The 15,754-nt window shown below is 39.2% G+C and overlaps 1 protein-coding gene across 3 annotated transcripts in view; it reads left to right on the top strand.

Annotated features, from left to right (window-relative positions):
- GALNT1 (polypeptide N-acetylgalactosaminyltransferase 1) overlaps positions 1–15,754 on the top strand; it is a 74,221-nt gene that overhangs the window by 14,979 nt on the left and 43,488 nt on the right. For all 3 annotated transcript variants that reach the window (XM_061130663.1, XM_061130662.1, XM_061130664.1), the window contains exon 3: positions 4,014–4,188. In XM_061130663.1, coding sequence (XP_060986646.1) covers positions 4,014–4,188 — 175 coding nt within the window. The remainder of the gene's footprint in view (positions 1–4,013; positions 4,189–15,754) is intronic.

Below are 15,754 nucleotides of genomic sequence, written 5' to 3'. Positions count from 1 at the left end.
AGGTAAGAATACTGGAGTGGGCAGCCATTCCCTTCTCCAGGGGATCTTCCTGACTCAGGGGTCGAATCTGGGTCTCCTGCACTGCAGACAGATTCTTTATGACTGAGCCACCAGGGTTTATTCTACTTCCAAGAGAAAATACAAATTGTAGAAATTTGTAAGATGTGTTAAAGCTAAGGTATGTCATGTGATTTGTATATGTAAATCTCATTTGGCAGCAATCAGAGTGAACTTGTAGTTTTTTTGATAATTAAATTTTCTAAGAAATGAAACTTCTCTACTTTGTCATGTAGATGAAGTTTAGCTAAAGTATACAATAAAATGTTAGTATTGTGTTTTCACATAATACTTCAGAACAAGACTTAGTTACCCCCTTGTCAAAGCTGATTTGATTCTTAGAAATGATCTACATATGAAATTTTATGCCAAAGAAAGTATTTTTTCAGTTCAGGAAAATGATAATATCCAAACCCATTTCCATTGCTTTCAAACAAGTTTCACTGATCTCTTTTTTAATTTACATGAAAGACTGGTAAGTAGAAAATAAGGAAAGTTAATACTTACTATCTTTTTTGTTAGCTGCTTTTTGCAAGTGTGATAGTCTACGGGGTCGCACGGAGTCAGACACTACTGAAGTGACTTAGCAGCAGCAGCAGCAGCAATAAAAGTATTCATAAACTAGTTGCATTTTATCCTGGCATCTTTGCCAAAGAAAATTAGTTTACTGGTCCCCCTTTAATCCTTTGGGATATTATAATTTCTAAATTCAGGTATTGTGGTGGGTTCTGTAAGCAGAAGTCACAAGACTTTTGATTTATGGTCATTTTAAATGTGGCTCTGAAAACTCACATGTATCAGTAGGTTAAAGTATGTAATGTGGGTATTACAGTAGATATTCAGGTTGTTAATAACTATCAGCTGATCAAATTTGTAAAGTATTGTAGCCAGGAAGATTTTGTATGTTGTACAGTTTTGCCCAATTCTTTAAGACTTCCAGGCTGGAGTTCACTATGATGGGGCAGGATTTTAGTTTTCTGGTTATACAGTCTCTTAGGCTATAAGCAATCAAGTTTATACTTCCTAGTCTTACTAGTTCTTACTGTAATTTCTTGAGTGCTCCTTCATACTCCCCCAATCCTCATGGAAAATTTGAAACATAAACAAAATTAGAGAAAACAGAAAATTGGTCTCCCGTATACCCATTCATCTGGAGAAGGGCAAGGCTACCCACTCCAGTATTCTGGCCTGGAGACTTCCATGGACCGTATCACCCATGGGGTCGTAAAGAGTCGGACACAACTGGGCAACTTCCACATACCCATCATGTCTTCAGCAGCTGTCAATGCAAAGCTAGTCTTGTGGCATAGATACATGGTACCTCTTCTTGTCCTCCCCACCCTGCTTTGTTGGTTGTTGTTGAAGAAGAAACTGTTTTCTTTTCTCCAGTTTTCCACAGTCAGGATTTGCATTCTGTTAATGTTTTTTTTTTTTTTAATCATGTCCTCCGTCACCAGTAGTATTTCCTGTGAATTGATAAGTGGGTCCAGGGGCTTGATTACATTCAGAATCTACTCCACCTCACGTTGCCTCAGGCGAAAATATGTTATAGATGGTGTTCTGTATAACTTAATATAATACTCAATTAAAAATTTAAAAACTGAGCAGTGTGAGAATGTTTCCATTTTAACTTTTCTTTAAAGCATCATCTTATACTAAAATAGGGCGCAGGTAACAGAAGGACATTTATAACCAGGGCCACTAGATGTCTCCCACCTACTCTCTATTTGTGCCATGCACAAAAGGTAAGTGTGACTTCCAGAATTCCAGTGCTTTGTACTGACCCCTGAGTGTCCCAATCCCCAAGTCTGTCTTGCTCTTTATTTTCAGAGACAAGTAAGTAGAAACTGACTGTGAGAGTTTAATAATTTATGGTTTTTTAAGTTTTAAAAGTTTATATGAACATTATGTTTCTGTACTTACAGTTTTTATTGTCATTGAAAATTTTTGTCACTGAGAATTTTTTTAAAATTCTTATATTTAAAGAGCTTACTTGGCAAACATTAGATAGGATTTGTTTTTTAAAATTGTATTACAGAGAGTTTATGATTTTTCAAGTTATTTCCTATTATTTTAACTTCCTTCCTGAAATCAGTTTCTAAGCTTCCTAGAATGGGGAACATTCTTATACACCATTTTTTCCTTGATAATTCTTTAAAACAGATTTTATGTTCTGTTTCTGTTTTATGTTGAAGGCATAGTGAGTGATATTCTGCAGCTCTGGTATGGATAGGTTGCTTTATACCTGCTCTGGACAGTTGTCCTGTAGGCCAGCTTTGCCGACAAGCGTTGTTCTCAGTCGGGCAAAGCCTGTCCGAAGAGAACTCCTGGTTCGTCTACTACCATGATGTCGTCAGACATTTCCATCCAGAGACTTTGGGGGGATACCTTAAAAACACACTGCAGGAGAATAAAACTTTCAGCTTAAAAAACAAGTAATGTATAAACAGATAGTTTCATCCCATTCTTACCCTCACCTCATTCTCTATCCGTCCCTTTTAGGTGGGAAGTTTTAACACAATTTTTTCAAATTTAATATATTCTAGAACATAAACATAAAAGAACGTTTTTCTTGGAACACTTTTTAATATCTCAAAAGTATATAACTAGGAACAAGATTTGGGATTTGCTGGTCAGAAATATTCTTCTTTTTACTAATACAGCCAGTCCTCCGTATCTGTGGATTATATGGAGGGGTGACTGTGCCACATACCTTTTTATATAAAGGATTTGTACATCTGCGGATTTTCGTATCCACAGGGCGGGGTGACGCGTATCTTGGAACTAGGCCCTCATGGATACTGAGAAACAACTCTATGTTAAGAGACAACATTACTTCTGAGATGTTCCACCTTGCATAATGCTTATTATAATGTCTACTGTTGTTAATTCTAGGATTCATTGTGATTTATTTTGAATAACACTTGTACTCATGTATTAATTTAGCATATAGTTATAAAATGCCTGTTAAACACTGCTGAACTCCACAGAAGGTACATGAATACATAAAAAACTCCAGCTAATAAAGAAATCATAATCTAGCTAGGTGGGGTGTTATAGGCATGTTTAGCAATCATAATTAGGGAAAGCTGTTGGTTAGAGGGACTTGGCTTCTGGCTCAGTGATAGAGAATCTGCCTGCCAATGCAGGAGATGCAGTTTTGATCCCCGGGTCGGGACAATCCCCTGGAGAAGGGAATGGCAACCCACTCCAGTATTCTTGCCTGGGAAATCTCATGGACAGAGGAGCCTGGCAGGCTACAGTCCATGAGGTCAGAAAGAGTCAGACACGACTGAGCGTCTAAACAACAACAACAATTGATTAGAGACATAGAGCCCTGGATGAAATGATGTGGTCAAAAGTAGCAAGCCCTTGAGAGATACAGAAAAGCTGCAGGAGAGAAGCCGTCGTAGCTGGGCCTTGGAGGACTAGTGTGGGTTTGGTGTTGCGCAGGTAGAGGTGGGAGGTGCCAAGGGAGGAGGCCAGTGTGAACAGAGGCACCGACGCAGGTAGGCCTGAGGCACAGAGAGGAGAGCTGGAGGCGCTGCCTGACGGGAGGGTGAGCATCTGGGGGCTGGGAAGCGGGGAGCCCAGCGGGTGGTAGGTTTGGAAACTTAAATTTCCTGTTAAAGAGATTAGACTCCCAGAGACCATGGGAATAGCACAATGAAGACTGTGCTTTAGAGAAGTTACTGTGGCCACAATATTCGAGATGGGAGTGCCAAAGCCATGCAGTGATTCAAGGGAGTGGTGCATGGTGAGAAGGTCTGGAGTCAGGGCACAGTGTGGAAGCAAGGGACAGGGCAGCCCCTAGGCTGTGTCCCAGATTGGTAGAGGGTGGGCTCAGAGGTGGCTCTGGTTGTTGAGGGCATAGTTTAAACATAAAGGTTATTCAATAGAAACATGAATTAATTGCTATAAAATTAATGTTAGTTAAATTTCCTCCTTATTCTTAGTTCTAGAGCCAGTACAAAAGCCTCATGAAGGTCCTGGAGAAATGGGGAAACCAGTCGTCATTCCTAAAGAGGATCAAGAAAAGATGAAAGAGATGTTTAAAATCAATCAGTTCAATTTAATGGCAAGTGAGATGATTGCACTCAACAGATCCCTACCAGATGTTAGGTTAGAAGGGTGAGTACCTGGTGTGTTCCTGATAGTACTGAACGTGAATGAAAAGTTGTTCTGAATTCGCAGTAAATTGCACTTTAGTGTTGACTATTCTTGAAATGAATGTTACATCGCTGAGTTACTTCTTACCACCACCCCCCACTTAAGAAATAATTAAATGCTGGTAAAATAACATCTTAAGTTCTAGAGATCTTTGGGACCATGTGTTTTAGGCTTTGAAAGATAATTGTTTATCTTGATGGATTTAGTAGGGATTTTAAGCCTCATTATTACCAAAGCATTTATATAATCAATTTTATAAAGGATCATTTTAAGTTGTGTGTATCTTAAAACAGTGAAGTATACAGTCATAAGCATACAAATTACTGAATTGCTACATACATGTTATCCTGTCTAATCATCGTCCAAATCAAATTATAGAACATTTTCCTCACCTCTAAAAGTTCTCTTATGTTCCTTTCTGATCAGTACTCCCAACCCCAGGGGCAGCCATTGTTTTGATTTCTAAACATAGATTAGTTTTGTCTTTCTTTGAGCTTTTTATAGATGCATCTATACTGTTTATAGTCTGGTGTCTCTGAGATCCATGTTGTTGCGTATATCAGAAACTTGTTTTCCATTGCAGTGTGGTGGTTGTTATATGAATATACCATAACTTACACACTGATAGATATTTGGGGTGTTTCCACTTTTTCATTATTATGAATAAAGGCTATGGTGATATTTCTGTGAATGTTTTAGGAAGACCTAGGCTCTCATTTCTATTTGGTGTATATATTGGGGAAAGGAATAGGGTATACACTTATCGTAGCTTTAGCACATTCTTCTAAGATAGTTGTACCAACTGACACTCCCGCTAGCACCTAATGTCCAGCTGTGCCATGTGATACAGGTGTCTGGACTAGAGGACAACAGGCGCTGTTAAGAGCAAGGGAGCTGTCCAGAGAAAGGTGGACAAAGTGAACATTCTAGCTGTGAGACACCCTTAGCCACCTTTCCTTCTGTGGTAATGCTTCAGTAATGCCAGCAGCTGAGCTTTATCCCACCAGGCAAGAGATTGGAGGATCTTTTTCAACAGAATTGGACTAGCCCTAGAGAAAAGGAAAACAACTGCAGACACTGCCATCAGAGATGCTCCAATTTAATGACGGTAGCCTGATCACTCCAATGAAGAAAACTCATAGTCAGAAAGCCTCACATACTGAGAGCTTACAGTCAGTTTCTTGGCATTCTATTTTTAATGTTAGGTAACCAAGAAATACTAGACATCACAGAAAACTCTCAAACATGGAAAGTATAGTTCAGAACTTTAAGCAACTTGGAGGAAGCAAAGACTGACTGTTCAGTTAGAATTCCATCACCACCTAGCTTTGTTCATAGTAATACTTCCTAAGGCCCACTTGGCTTCACACTCCAGGATGTCTGGCTGTAGGTGAGTCTCTACACCATCGTGATTATCAGGACCATTAAGTCCTTTTTTGTACCATTCTGTGTATTCTTGCCAACTCTTGATCTTTTCTGCCTCTGTTAGGCCCTATTCCTGACCTTTATTTTGCCCATTTTTGCATGAAATGTTCTCTTGGTATCTCTGATTTTCTTGAAGAGATGTATAGTCTTTCCCATTTTATTGTTTTCCTTTATTTCTTTGCGTTGTTCACTTAAGAAGGCTGTCTTACTTCTCCTTGCTATTCTTTGGAACTCTGCATTCAGTTGGGTATATACATTAACTATTTCCTTTGCTTTTCACTTCTCTTCTTTTCTCAGTTGTTGGAAAGGCCTCCTCAGACAGGAGGCTTTCTTGCATTTTGCTTTCTTCTGTTTCTCTTTCCTGGGGGATGATTTTGGTCACCACCTTTTGTACGGTGTTTCAAACCTCCATCCATAGCTCCTCAGGCACTCCTGTGTATCAGATCTAATCCCTTGCATCTATTTGTCACTTCCACTGTATAATCATAAGAGATTTGATTTAGGTCATACCTGAATGGCCTAGTGGTTTTCCCTACTTTTCTTCAATTGAAGTTTGAATTTTGCAATAAGGAGCTTATGATCTGAGCTGCAGTCAGCTCCAGGTCTTGTTTTTGCTGACTGTATAGAGCTTCTCCATCATTGGCTGCAAAGAATATAGTCATTCTGATTTCAGTATTGACCATCTGGTGATGTCTCTAGTGTTACCAGGAGAGGGTGTTTGCTATGACCAGTAAATTCTCTTGGCACAACTCTGTTAGCCTTTGCCCTTCTTCATTTGTACGCCAAACTTCCTTGTTTCTCCAAGTATCTCTTGACTTTCTACTTTTGCATTTCAGTCCCCTATAATGAAAAGGACATCTCTTTTTGCTGTTAGTTCTAGGAGGTCTTGTAGTTGTTCATAGAACTGTTCGACTTCAGCTTTTTTGGCATTAGTGGTTGAGGTATAGACTTGGATTACTGTGATGTTGAATGGTTTACCTTGCAAATGAACCAAGATCATTCTCTTGATTTTGAGATTGCACCCAGGTACTGCATTTTGAACTCCTGTTGACTATGAGGGCTACTCCCATTTCTTCTAAGGGATTGTTGCCCACAGTAGTAGATATAATGGTCATCTGAATTAAATTTCCCATTCCCATCCATTTTAGTTGACTGATTCTTAAATGTCAGTGTTCACGCTTGCCATCTCCTATTTGAGCACATCCAATTTACCTGATTCATGGGCCTAACATTCCAAGTTCCTGTGCAGTATTGTTCTTTACAGCATCAGACTTTACTTTCACCACCAGATACATCCACACCTGGGCATTATTTGCACTTTGGCTCAGCCTCTTCACTCTTTCTGGAGCTATTTCTCTGCTCTTCCCCAGTAGAGTATTGGACACCTACTGACCTGCAGGGATGGTGCCTATCTTCCAGTTTCATATCTTTTTACCTTTTTTTCATCCTGTTGATGGTGTTCTCAAGGCAAGAATACTGAAGTGGTTTGTCATTCTCTTCTCCAGTGGACCATGTTTTGTCTCCTGCAGAGGCATGAACCAACAGTGGCCTGCCTTCTGGTCAGGAGTACTGGCAGCAGCAGTCCTGGGAGGCATGGTGTGTTGACATAAGTCCTCTTGCCATTAGTGCTATCACAGAGCCTCTGTCTCTGTCATGGAGACTGCAGACTCCAGGACTGGTCCACCTCAGGCCAAACTACTGGGAGGGAGCACAGCCCCATCCATCAGTAGAAAATTGTATTGAAGATTTACTGAGCATGACCCTGCCCACCAGAGGAAGGCGCATTTTCCCAACAGCCAGTCCCTCCCATCAAGAAGCTTGCACAAGCCTCTTATCCTCGTGCATCAGAGAGCAGACAGAAAAGCAAGAACTGCAGTCCCGTGGCCTCCAGAATGAAAACCACAATCACAGAAAACTAACCAAAATGATCACATGGATCACAGCCTTGAGTAACTCAATGAAACTGTGAGCCATGTTGTGTAGGGCCACCCAAGACAGTTGGGTCATGGTGGAGAGTTCTGACAAAACATGGTCCCCTGGAGAAGGCAATGGAAAACTAGTAATAATTACATAGAAAAGCATCACAAGAAAAAAAAAAAAAAACCTCATTAATTCCAGGGAGTCAATATTATGAAAATGACTATACTACCAAATGCAGTCTACACATTCAGTATGATCCCTATCAAATTACCAATGGCATTTTTCACAGAACTGGAACAAAAATTTTGCAATTCATAATTTGGAACACAGAAGACCCCAAATAGCCAAAGCAATCTTGAGAAAGAATGTAGCTGGAGAAGTCAACCTTCCTGACTTCAGACTATACCACAAAGCTACAGTCATCAAGACAGTATGGTACTGGCACAAAAATAGAAATACAGACCAGTGGAACAAGATAGCCCAGAGATAAACCTACATGCCTATGGGTACCATATTTTTGGGGGCAAGGGGTCAAGGATATTAGACCAAAGGAGGCAAGAATATTACAGTGGGACAAAGATCGCCTCTTCAGTAAGTTGTGCTGGGAAAACTGGGCAGCTACATGTAAAATAATGAAATTAGAGAACTTCCTAACACCATACACAAAGATAAACTCAAAATGGATTAAAGACCTAAATGTAAGACCAGAAACTGTAAAACTCTTAGAGGAAAACAGAATGCTCTGTGATATAAATCACAGCAGGATCCTCTATGACCCATCTCATAGAGTAATGGGAATAAAAACAAAAATAAACTAGTGGAATCTAATTAAATTTAAAAGCTTTTGCACAGCAGAGCAAACTATAACAAGGTGAAAAGACAACCTTCAGAATGGGAGAAAATAATAGCAAATGAAACAACTGACAAAGGATTAATTTCCAAAATATACAAGCTGCTCAGACAAGTCAATACCAGAAAAACAACCCAATCAAAAAGTGGGAAAAAGACCTAAATAAACATTTCTCCAAAGAAGACATACAGATGGCTAACAAACACATGAAAACATACTCCAGGGAACATTTTTTTAAAAATTGTTCACAGAATGCAGTCATGGTTTATCATTACATGGCACAGGTTTGAATAAAGTCAGAATAAGGAAACCATTGAATACTGTGCCTGTAAAAATTAAACTAAGGGGCTGGAGAGGATCTGTTCATCTAGCAAACTGGTTAAGTGGACATCAATCAAAAGGAGCTTCATTGTAAACTTAGATTTTCACAAACTGTACTTTCTGAGTAATTTAATGGCTATTGAAGCAAGCTAGGTTTCTCAGGGACGTCTCAGATTCAGCAATGTTTAAAAGAACCTTAACTATTACTGTTTATAGGAGAGTTGTTTTTGTACTTTAATAATTCCCCTAAATACATCACTGCTATCAATACATTTTATTAAGTGTTTTCTAAAAGTCTTTCATGTGGTTCTTGAAGATACTTTTATTAATGAGTAGTTTTTAATTGTATTATAAGCACTAGTTTTTGCAGAGTGAACAACTTTATGATAGGGAGATCAGTGTTTAAATGATGTGATACTTACGCTTGTACACCAAATTTGGGGCTTAATGAGAACTCTCAGACTTGAAAAACTCTTGCTTTGTGCTGGATTGCTAGTCCAGCTGCTAAAACAGTCTTTCTGGCAACCGTTGTGTCTCTGTGGGACTAGGCTGCTTCCAGGTGGAAGTGGCACAAAATCACTACTACTACTGAAGAGCCTTTTTTTTCCCCTTAAACCTTCTTATTCCATCTGTGTGCTTTTATTCTTTGTTTAAAAACATTCTGAAAAGCTTTTTATTATGGAAATTTTCAACTATATACAAAATAGAGATAATAATGTGAACCCTAATGTATTCATCACCTTGCTTCAGTAATTCCTGAAAGTTCTATTGTGTAGCCTCAACTGCAACAATCTCCATCTCCTGGTATTCACTCTTTGGATGTCTCTTTCTCTGTTGTGCCAGGATTGGTCTGTATGACCGGCAGAACACAGTACAGGTGATAAAGTGTCATCTTCCACTGTCATATCTTTCTGCCTTTTCATACTGTTCATGGAATTCTTGCGGCAAGTATATTGGATTGGGTTGCCATTTCCTCCTCCAGTGGACCACATTTTGTTAGAAGTATTCACGGTGACCCATCCGTCTTGGGTGGCCTTGCACGGCATGGCTCATAACTTCAGTGAGTTATGCAAGCCCCTTTGCCACAAAAAAGCTGTGATCCATGAAGGGGAGGTTATAAAATACACTGTGGTTTCCAATTTGGTCTTTTATTCTCACTTGGATCATTGACTGGGGTCAGCCAGCTGACATGAGAGGAGTGGCGCTTGGGAGAAGCCCACACAGTTTGTGGATTTGGGGGATCAATCAGGTGAGTGAGATGAGAAGCAGATTCCCCAGCCCCAGACAGAGACATACCGTTTGTAAATATTACAGTATTTATCTCTGAAAGATAGGACTCCTAGAATCGGGGAAAAAGAGAAATCATGGTACCATTTTTCATACTTCAAAATATATTTATAGTGAGTGATTCCTTGGTAACCTGAAATGCCCAGTTAGTGTTTACATTTCCTAGTTATGTCATATATTTCCCTTTTCAAATAGTGTTTGTATCAGGATTGCAACTGGTAGGTATCTCTCTCAAGTCTTTCTCAGTCTGTAGGTTCCCTCTTCTTTTTTACCCTCATGGTTTATTATTTGAAAACCAGGTAAAGTGTCTTATGGGCTTCCCTTGTTGGCTCAGCTGGTAAAGAATCAGCCTGTAATGCAGAAGACCTGGGTTCCATCCGTGGGTTGGGAAGATCCCCTGGAGAAGGGACAGGCTACCCATGCCAGTATTCTGGCTTAGAGAAAGTCCACAGACTGTATGGTCCATAGAATCGCAGAGAGTCGGACACGACTGAGTGACTCACTCACTTTCACAGTGTCTTATGTCCTTCCTGAGCCTGCCTTTTGCTAATTGCATCACTGGTACCATTGATTGTTCCTTTCTTCCCTGTAGATCGGTAAGTTAAAGGTGTTTTGTACCAATATCCTTGAAGTCAAATGAGTTCTGGCTTATTAGGTCTATTATATGTCCCATTGGGCTTCCCAGGTGGCTCAGTGGTAAAGAACCCTCCTGCCAATGCAGGAGACTTGGGAGATGCCAGTTCAGTCCCTGGGTCGGGAAGATCCCCTGGAGTAGGAAGTGGCAACCCACTCCAGTATTGTTACCTGGACAATTCCATGAACAGAGGAGCCTGGAGGGCTGTAGTCCAAAGGGTCTTAAAGAGTCAGAAGCTACTAAGCATGCAAATGGTATGTCTCATCAGTCTGTGTTCTCTCACTGAAACTGCTATTAGCCAGGCTTTGGACTACTTGCATTGATTCTCTTAGTCCCTTTTATTTTTATCTTTTCTCATCTTTCTGTTTACTTCCAGGGAGAACTCTTAGGCTGCCTTTCAGCTATTCTTTTGAATTTCTTTTATTTGTTAAATTTTTAATTACTAAGTGCTTGCCATTGTTTTCTGACTTCTTAAAAATATAGGCATAAAACCCTGCAATTTACTTTTTTATTCATGGAAATATTTGTGAGATGTTTAGTATAACAATAGCCTTTTCATCTTTCTAGTTTTTAAAGTAATTTTAATTTGCTTTAAAAAATTATCAGTCCCATGTGGCTGCTGGTAAGTGCCTCAGAGAGATTGCTGTAGCCCAGAACAATTGAATCAGGCTCAAATCCAGGGCTTCTGACTTCTTATTCCCTTCTTTCTCGACCTAATTACTGAAAGTTACTTTTTTTCCCCTCATTTTGTTAACTGTTCCTTCTACTATTAGATAAAATTCTGGAAACAGATCAAAATCTACAGAATTCTGTTTTCTCATTTCAGATAAGGTTCTTTTAGATGATTTTGATGAACTTCTGAAAATTGCTCTGCTTACAATTTTTAAGACCTACAGTTTTGTATTCTTTCAGGTGTTTCCAGTGACTTTGTTATAATTCTGTAAATAGTAGTTCCAAGGCTGATGTATATTTTGTTTCAGTTAAGTAAAATTTTGTAAACAGTATTGTAAACGACTCTTTGTTGTTGTTTTGACTGTGCTGAGTCTTCATTGCAGAGTGGGCTTCTCTGGTTGGGGTGCGTGGGCTCTAGAGCACGCGGGCTTAGTTGCCCCTCGGCATGTGGGATCGGGACTGAACCTGCATCCCCTACTTTGGGAGGCATATTCTTAACCACTGGGCTACCAGTTACCCAAATCTTACTCTTTGTATCTGTATCCTCTTAGAATGTGGTTTTCTACCTGCTTCATGAAATGTAAATTTTTTTGTTTTACAAGTCTAGTGAGTTCCCTGATTTTTTATCTGTTGCCCTAATACATACATGATATAGTTTAAAAAAAAATGTTTTAAAATACTTGAAGTTTTTTTCTTTTGCATTTTCCATTTTTACTGGTGGTCTCCTAATCTTTTTGAATGAAATGGTCTAAAAATTCAGAAAGCTGTAGGAGATAACAAAGCTTTGTACCAACCACTAACTTTATTGAATCTCAATAAGTTGCCATATTCCTTCATATTTTGTTTTTAGCAGTAAAACTTTACAGCTACATTTGAAACCATTTGTGTATCCCTCCCCAGTTATATTCCATTCTTCCCTAACTGTAGGTCTGATTTTTTGCATTTATCACTGCTGCATGTCTTTCTGTCTACCTACCTACCTAAATAATATATAGTATAGTTTCATAGTTTTAACAAATGCTAGTACAGCATATGTACATATTCTTCTACAACTTTAAAACTGTTTTTGTTTAAGCATTGATTTTGAAATTTGGCCATGTCATTACATATAATTCTAGGTTATTCATTTTAAGTGCTTTGTAGAAGTCCATTGTGTGAATATGCATCACAGTTTACTGATTGTGCTTTTACTTAAGGGTTTATATTTTAAAGTTACAAAGTATCTGTAAATATCCTTTTTAAGCCAACATGTTATTACATCTCTTGTACAGATGTAAAAGTTTTCTCTGGAACAGTGCTTTCCGAATGTAGATTTTGGGACTTCGCTGGTGGTCCAGTGATTAAGACTCAGAGCTTCCAATGTAGGGGGTACAAGTTCAATCCCTGGGTGGGGAGCTGTGATCCCACATACTGTGTGGTACAGCTGAAAAATAAAGCAAATTAAATAAAAAAACCTAAATTGCAGGTCATGACCCTTCAGTTATTAATGGATATGAGATCAATTTAGAAAACCTTAGGCCTTAAGTTTGTTTTTTTTTTAAATGATATTTCATACACAATGTGAGTGCCTGTTAGCATTTTAATTAGTGAAATAGAAGATAATCAGAGTATGTTTCATGTAATAAGTTTATTTTTCATTAATCATTGTTTCAGAATATATGTTCTGGATTACTGTAAAATATATTTGTTACCATGGATTATGGTCAGTTTCACAGAGATATGAAATAATTGTGCTGAGAGGAATGCACTTTAAATTTCATAGGATTTTTTAAAAATTGCTCCCACTGTGGTTTCACCAGTGTATGTTTTCCAGCTGCAGTGGATGAGATATTCATGCAGAGTATAGGAGTGGCATGAGTAAGATTAATAGAGGCATGGTCAAGGTGAAGAACTCAAATTCTGATAAAATTCTGATTGTATATTTAAGACAGAGGCTGTCAATGCTGACAGATTGGGTGTGGAGCAAAAGAAAAAAACAGACCTGATGAACTATCTGAATTATAGTGATAGTTTACATATAGTGATAATTTCTTGCCAAGATGGAAAGAAGAGGAGAGTAGAAATATGGGAATAGAAATCAAGAATTGTTAGCACATATTTATAAAATCCTCGCATTCAGGGGAGAGGTTGCAGCTGTAGTCACTAAAGGAACAAGAGAATTTAAAGACAGTACTGGTTGAGATATCTGGCTGTTATCCACCAGGAGTGGATGAGGTGAAAAAGAGGTTAGGGTTCCAGCTGTCAAAGATTGAGAAAAGAAGGAAGATCTAGCAAGAGGCTGAGGAGAGGTGAAATAATGTCTCAAGGAGGAGCTGGCCAACTATGTTAAATCTACTGAGAGGTGAAGTAAGGTGAGACGTCTAAATTGACCAGTGGATTTCAGTGTGTGGAGGTTACTGGACAGAATTGTACCTTTGGAGTAATGGGAATGAAATCATGATTTAAAAGAATGGGGAAACTTTCCATTTCTATATGGCTGGTGGTCTGGACCAACTCTCTAGTTGAGAACATGTAGAGAGTTGGGAAAAAAATACGTAAAAATCATCTGCTTGAAAATGTCTAGAGGTTAGAAGGCAGAGATTAGAAGGTAGTGAAGAATTATAGAGCCAAAATCTGAGAGAAGATAGAAACGCAGAGAAATGAGCTTAGAGTTTGGAGGCTACCTTTACCTAGAGGCATCTACTGTATCTGGAAGATATATTCTGAAAAACTAAAGAGTGCTTTTGAAAGGAAAGAGAAGATAACAGGAGCAAGAGGGACTTGGGAGGTGCCCATCATGTTCCTATTTCTTCATCTGAGTCATGATTACATGAGCATTTGCTGTGTGATAACTCATTCGCTCTAAATTTGTGTTGTTGTTTTTTTTTACACTCTGTTATGCTTCACATAAAATCAACATGAGAAAAGAGTGGGAGAAGCTCAGTGGGAGGGGAAGCAGTGGAGACAGCAAGGACAGCAGTCCTTTTGAGGTGTAGCAGTTGGAAAAAGAGAATTGGGGCAGTAAGCTGGGGGGATCATGCAATCAAGGGCATATAGCACATGTTTCTATATTGATAGAAATGATCCCATTGAGAGAAGTTTGGGAGAGTTATGTTAAGAGCACTGAACTTGAGTAGATGAGAAGGAATATAATTGGTTTCAGACAGGAACAGGAATAATTCAGACTTTGCCTGTATAACAGGGAAGAGGCTCAATGTTTATGATCACAGAAACCTACAGGATGGTCAGTGTGTTGATGAGGGTATGGAAATCCTCATCTGATGGCATTTTCAGTGAAGTTAGAGGTTACACCTGTGTGTGAGGAGAGTGGGAAAGGTATTGGGACTCTGTGGAGATGAGCAGTTTGAAGGGGTTAACTAGGAACTGTAGTGGGAATACTGGCTATGCCAGGAGCCTACTTAAGGTTTGTGTTTGTAAACTGAAAATGAGACCAGTCACCATGCTCGTATGTTTTCTGTATTAATTCAGCAGCCCCAGTGTAGGTGCAAAATCAGCAGAAAGTTGGATTTAGCGAGGATTGGGATAATGCCAAGCTAGTGAAATAGAATAGGGAGAGATACCAAGTGATGATTATAATAAAGGGAAAACATGAAGAGGGTAACAGCGAGTGAGAGGATGGAAGGGTCTGGATTGGAGATCCCAATGAAGGACGATAAAGATCTGGGATTATTGGAGTAACTGAGTTGGAATAAGCCTGGATGTTGGGGGAAGGGAGGAGGGATGGGAGGTGGAAGAGCAATGGTGACCAGAGATTGGGATGCTTAAAATGGAGAGTATCAGTAATGATGTGATCTAAGGGAATAGCATGAAAGTAAGTGGGTGAGATATGGTGGAGGAGAGCAGAGCATAGCACAGATCTGAGAGGCTAACTATTGAAAAATCGACTTCGTGGAAACTCGAATGACCAGGAGTATGACGACAAGACTAGTGGCAGAGTTGGTCGGGAACGCGCCAGATGACTGAACAAGGCTGGGCTGGCAGTTCTGGTAGCAGTGTCTTTAAAGGACCTGAAACTTCTTCAGGAGGAGGGAGAATCATACTCTTGAAACAGCAGTGAGGAACAAGGGAGATATTTACCCCCCACCTCCAGACTCAGTGGTACAGAAGTTGAAAAAGGCCAGCCTTCTTTTGAAAGAACACTCAGGAAACAGTATTCTTGGGGGATATTTTAATTAGTGTAGGATATGGCGGGAATATTCAATGAAGAGATTGTGACTATAAGGAATTTTGCTAATGACAGTAACCATGAATTCCAGAGGACACAGTGGAAAGGCTTACAGATTATGATCTTTAGTTAGCCAGATCACAATTAGAATTTGGGTAATTCATGATGAACTGGAAAGCTTGGTTTTTTTGTTTTGTTCACAGCATTATCTTAGGTACCTCATGATTTTAAAACATTTTTACTAGATCTGTAA

This window comes from Dama dama, chromosome 27 (genome assembly GCF_033118175.1).
Source record: "Dama dama isolate Ldn47 chromosome 27, ASM3311817v1, whole genome shotgun sequence".
NCBI lineage: Eukaryota > Metazoa > Chordata > Mammalia > Artiodactyla > Cervidae > Dama > Dama dama.
The sequence above is the reverse complement of the archived record's forward strand: the minus strand, read 5'-3'. Positions and strand labels throughout refer to the sequence as shown.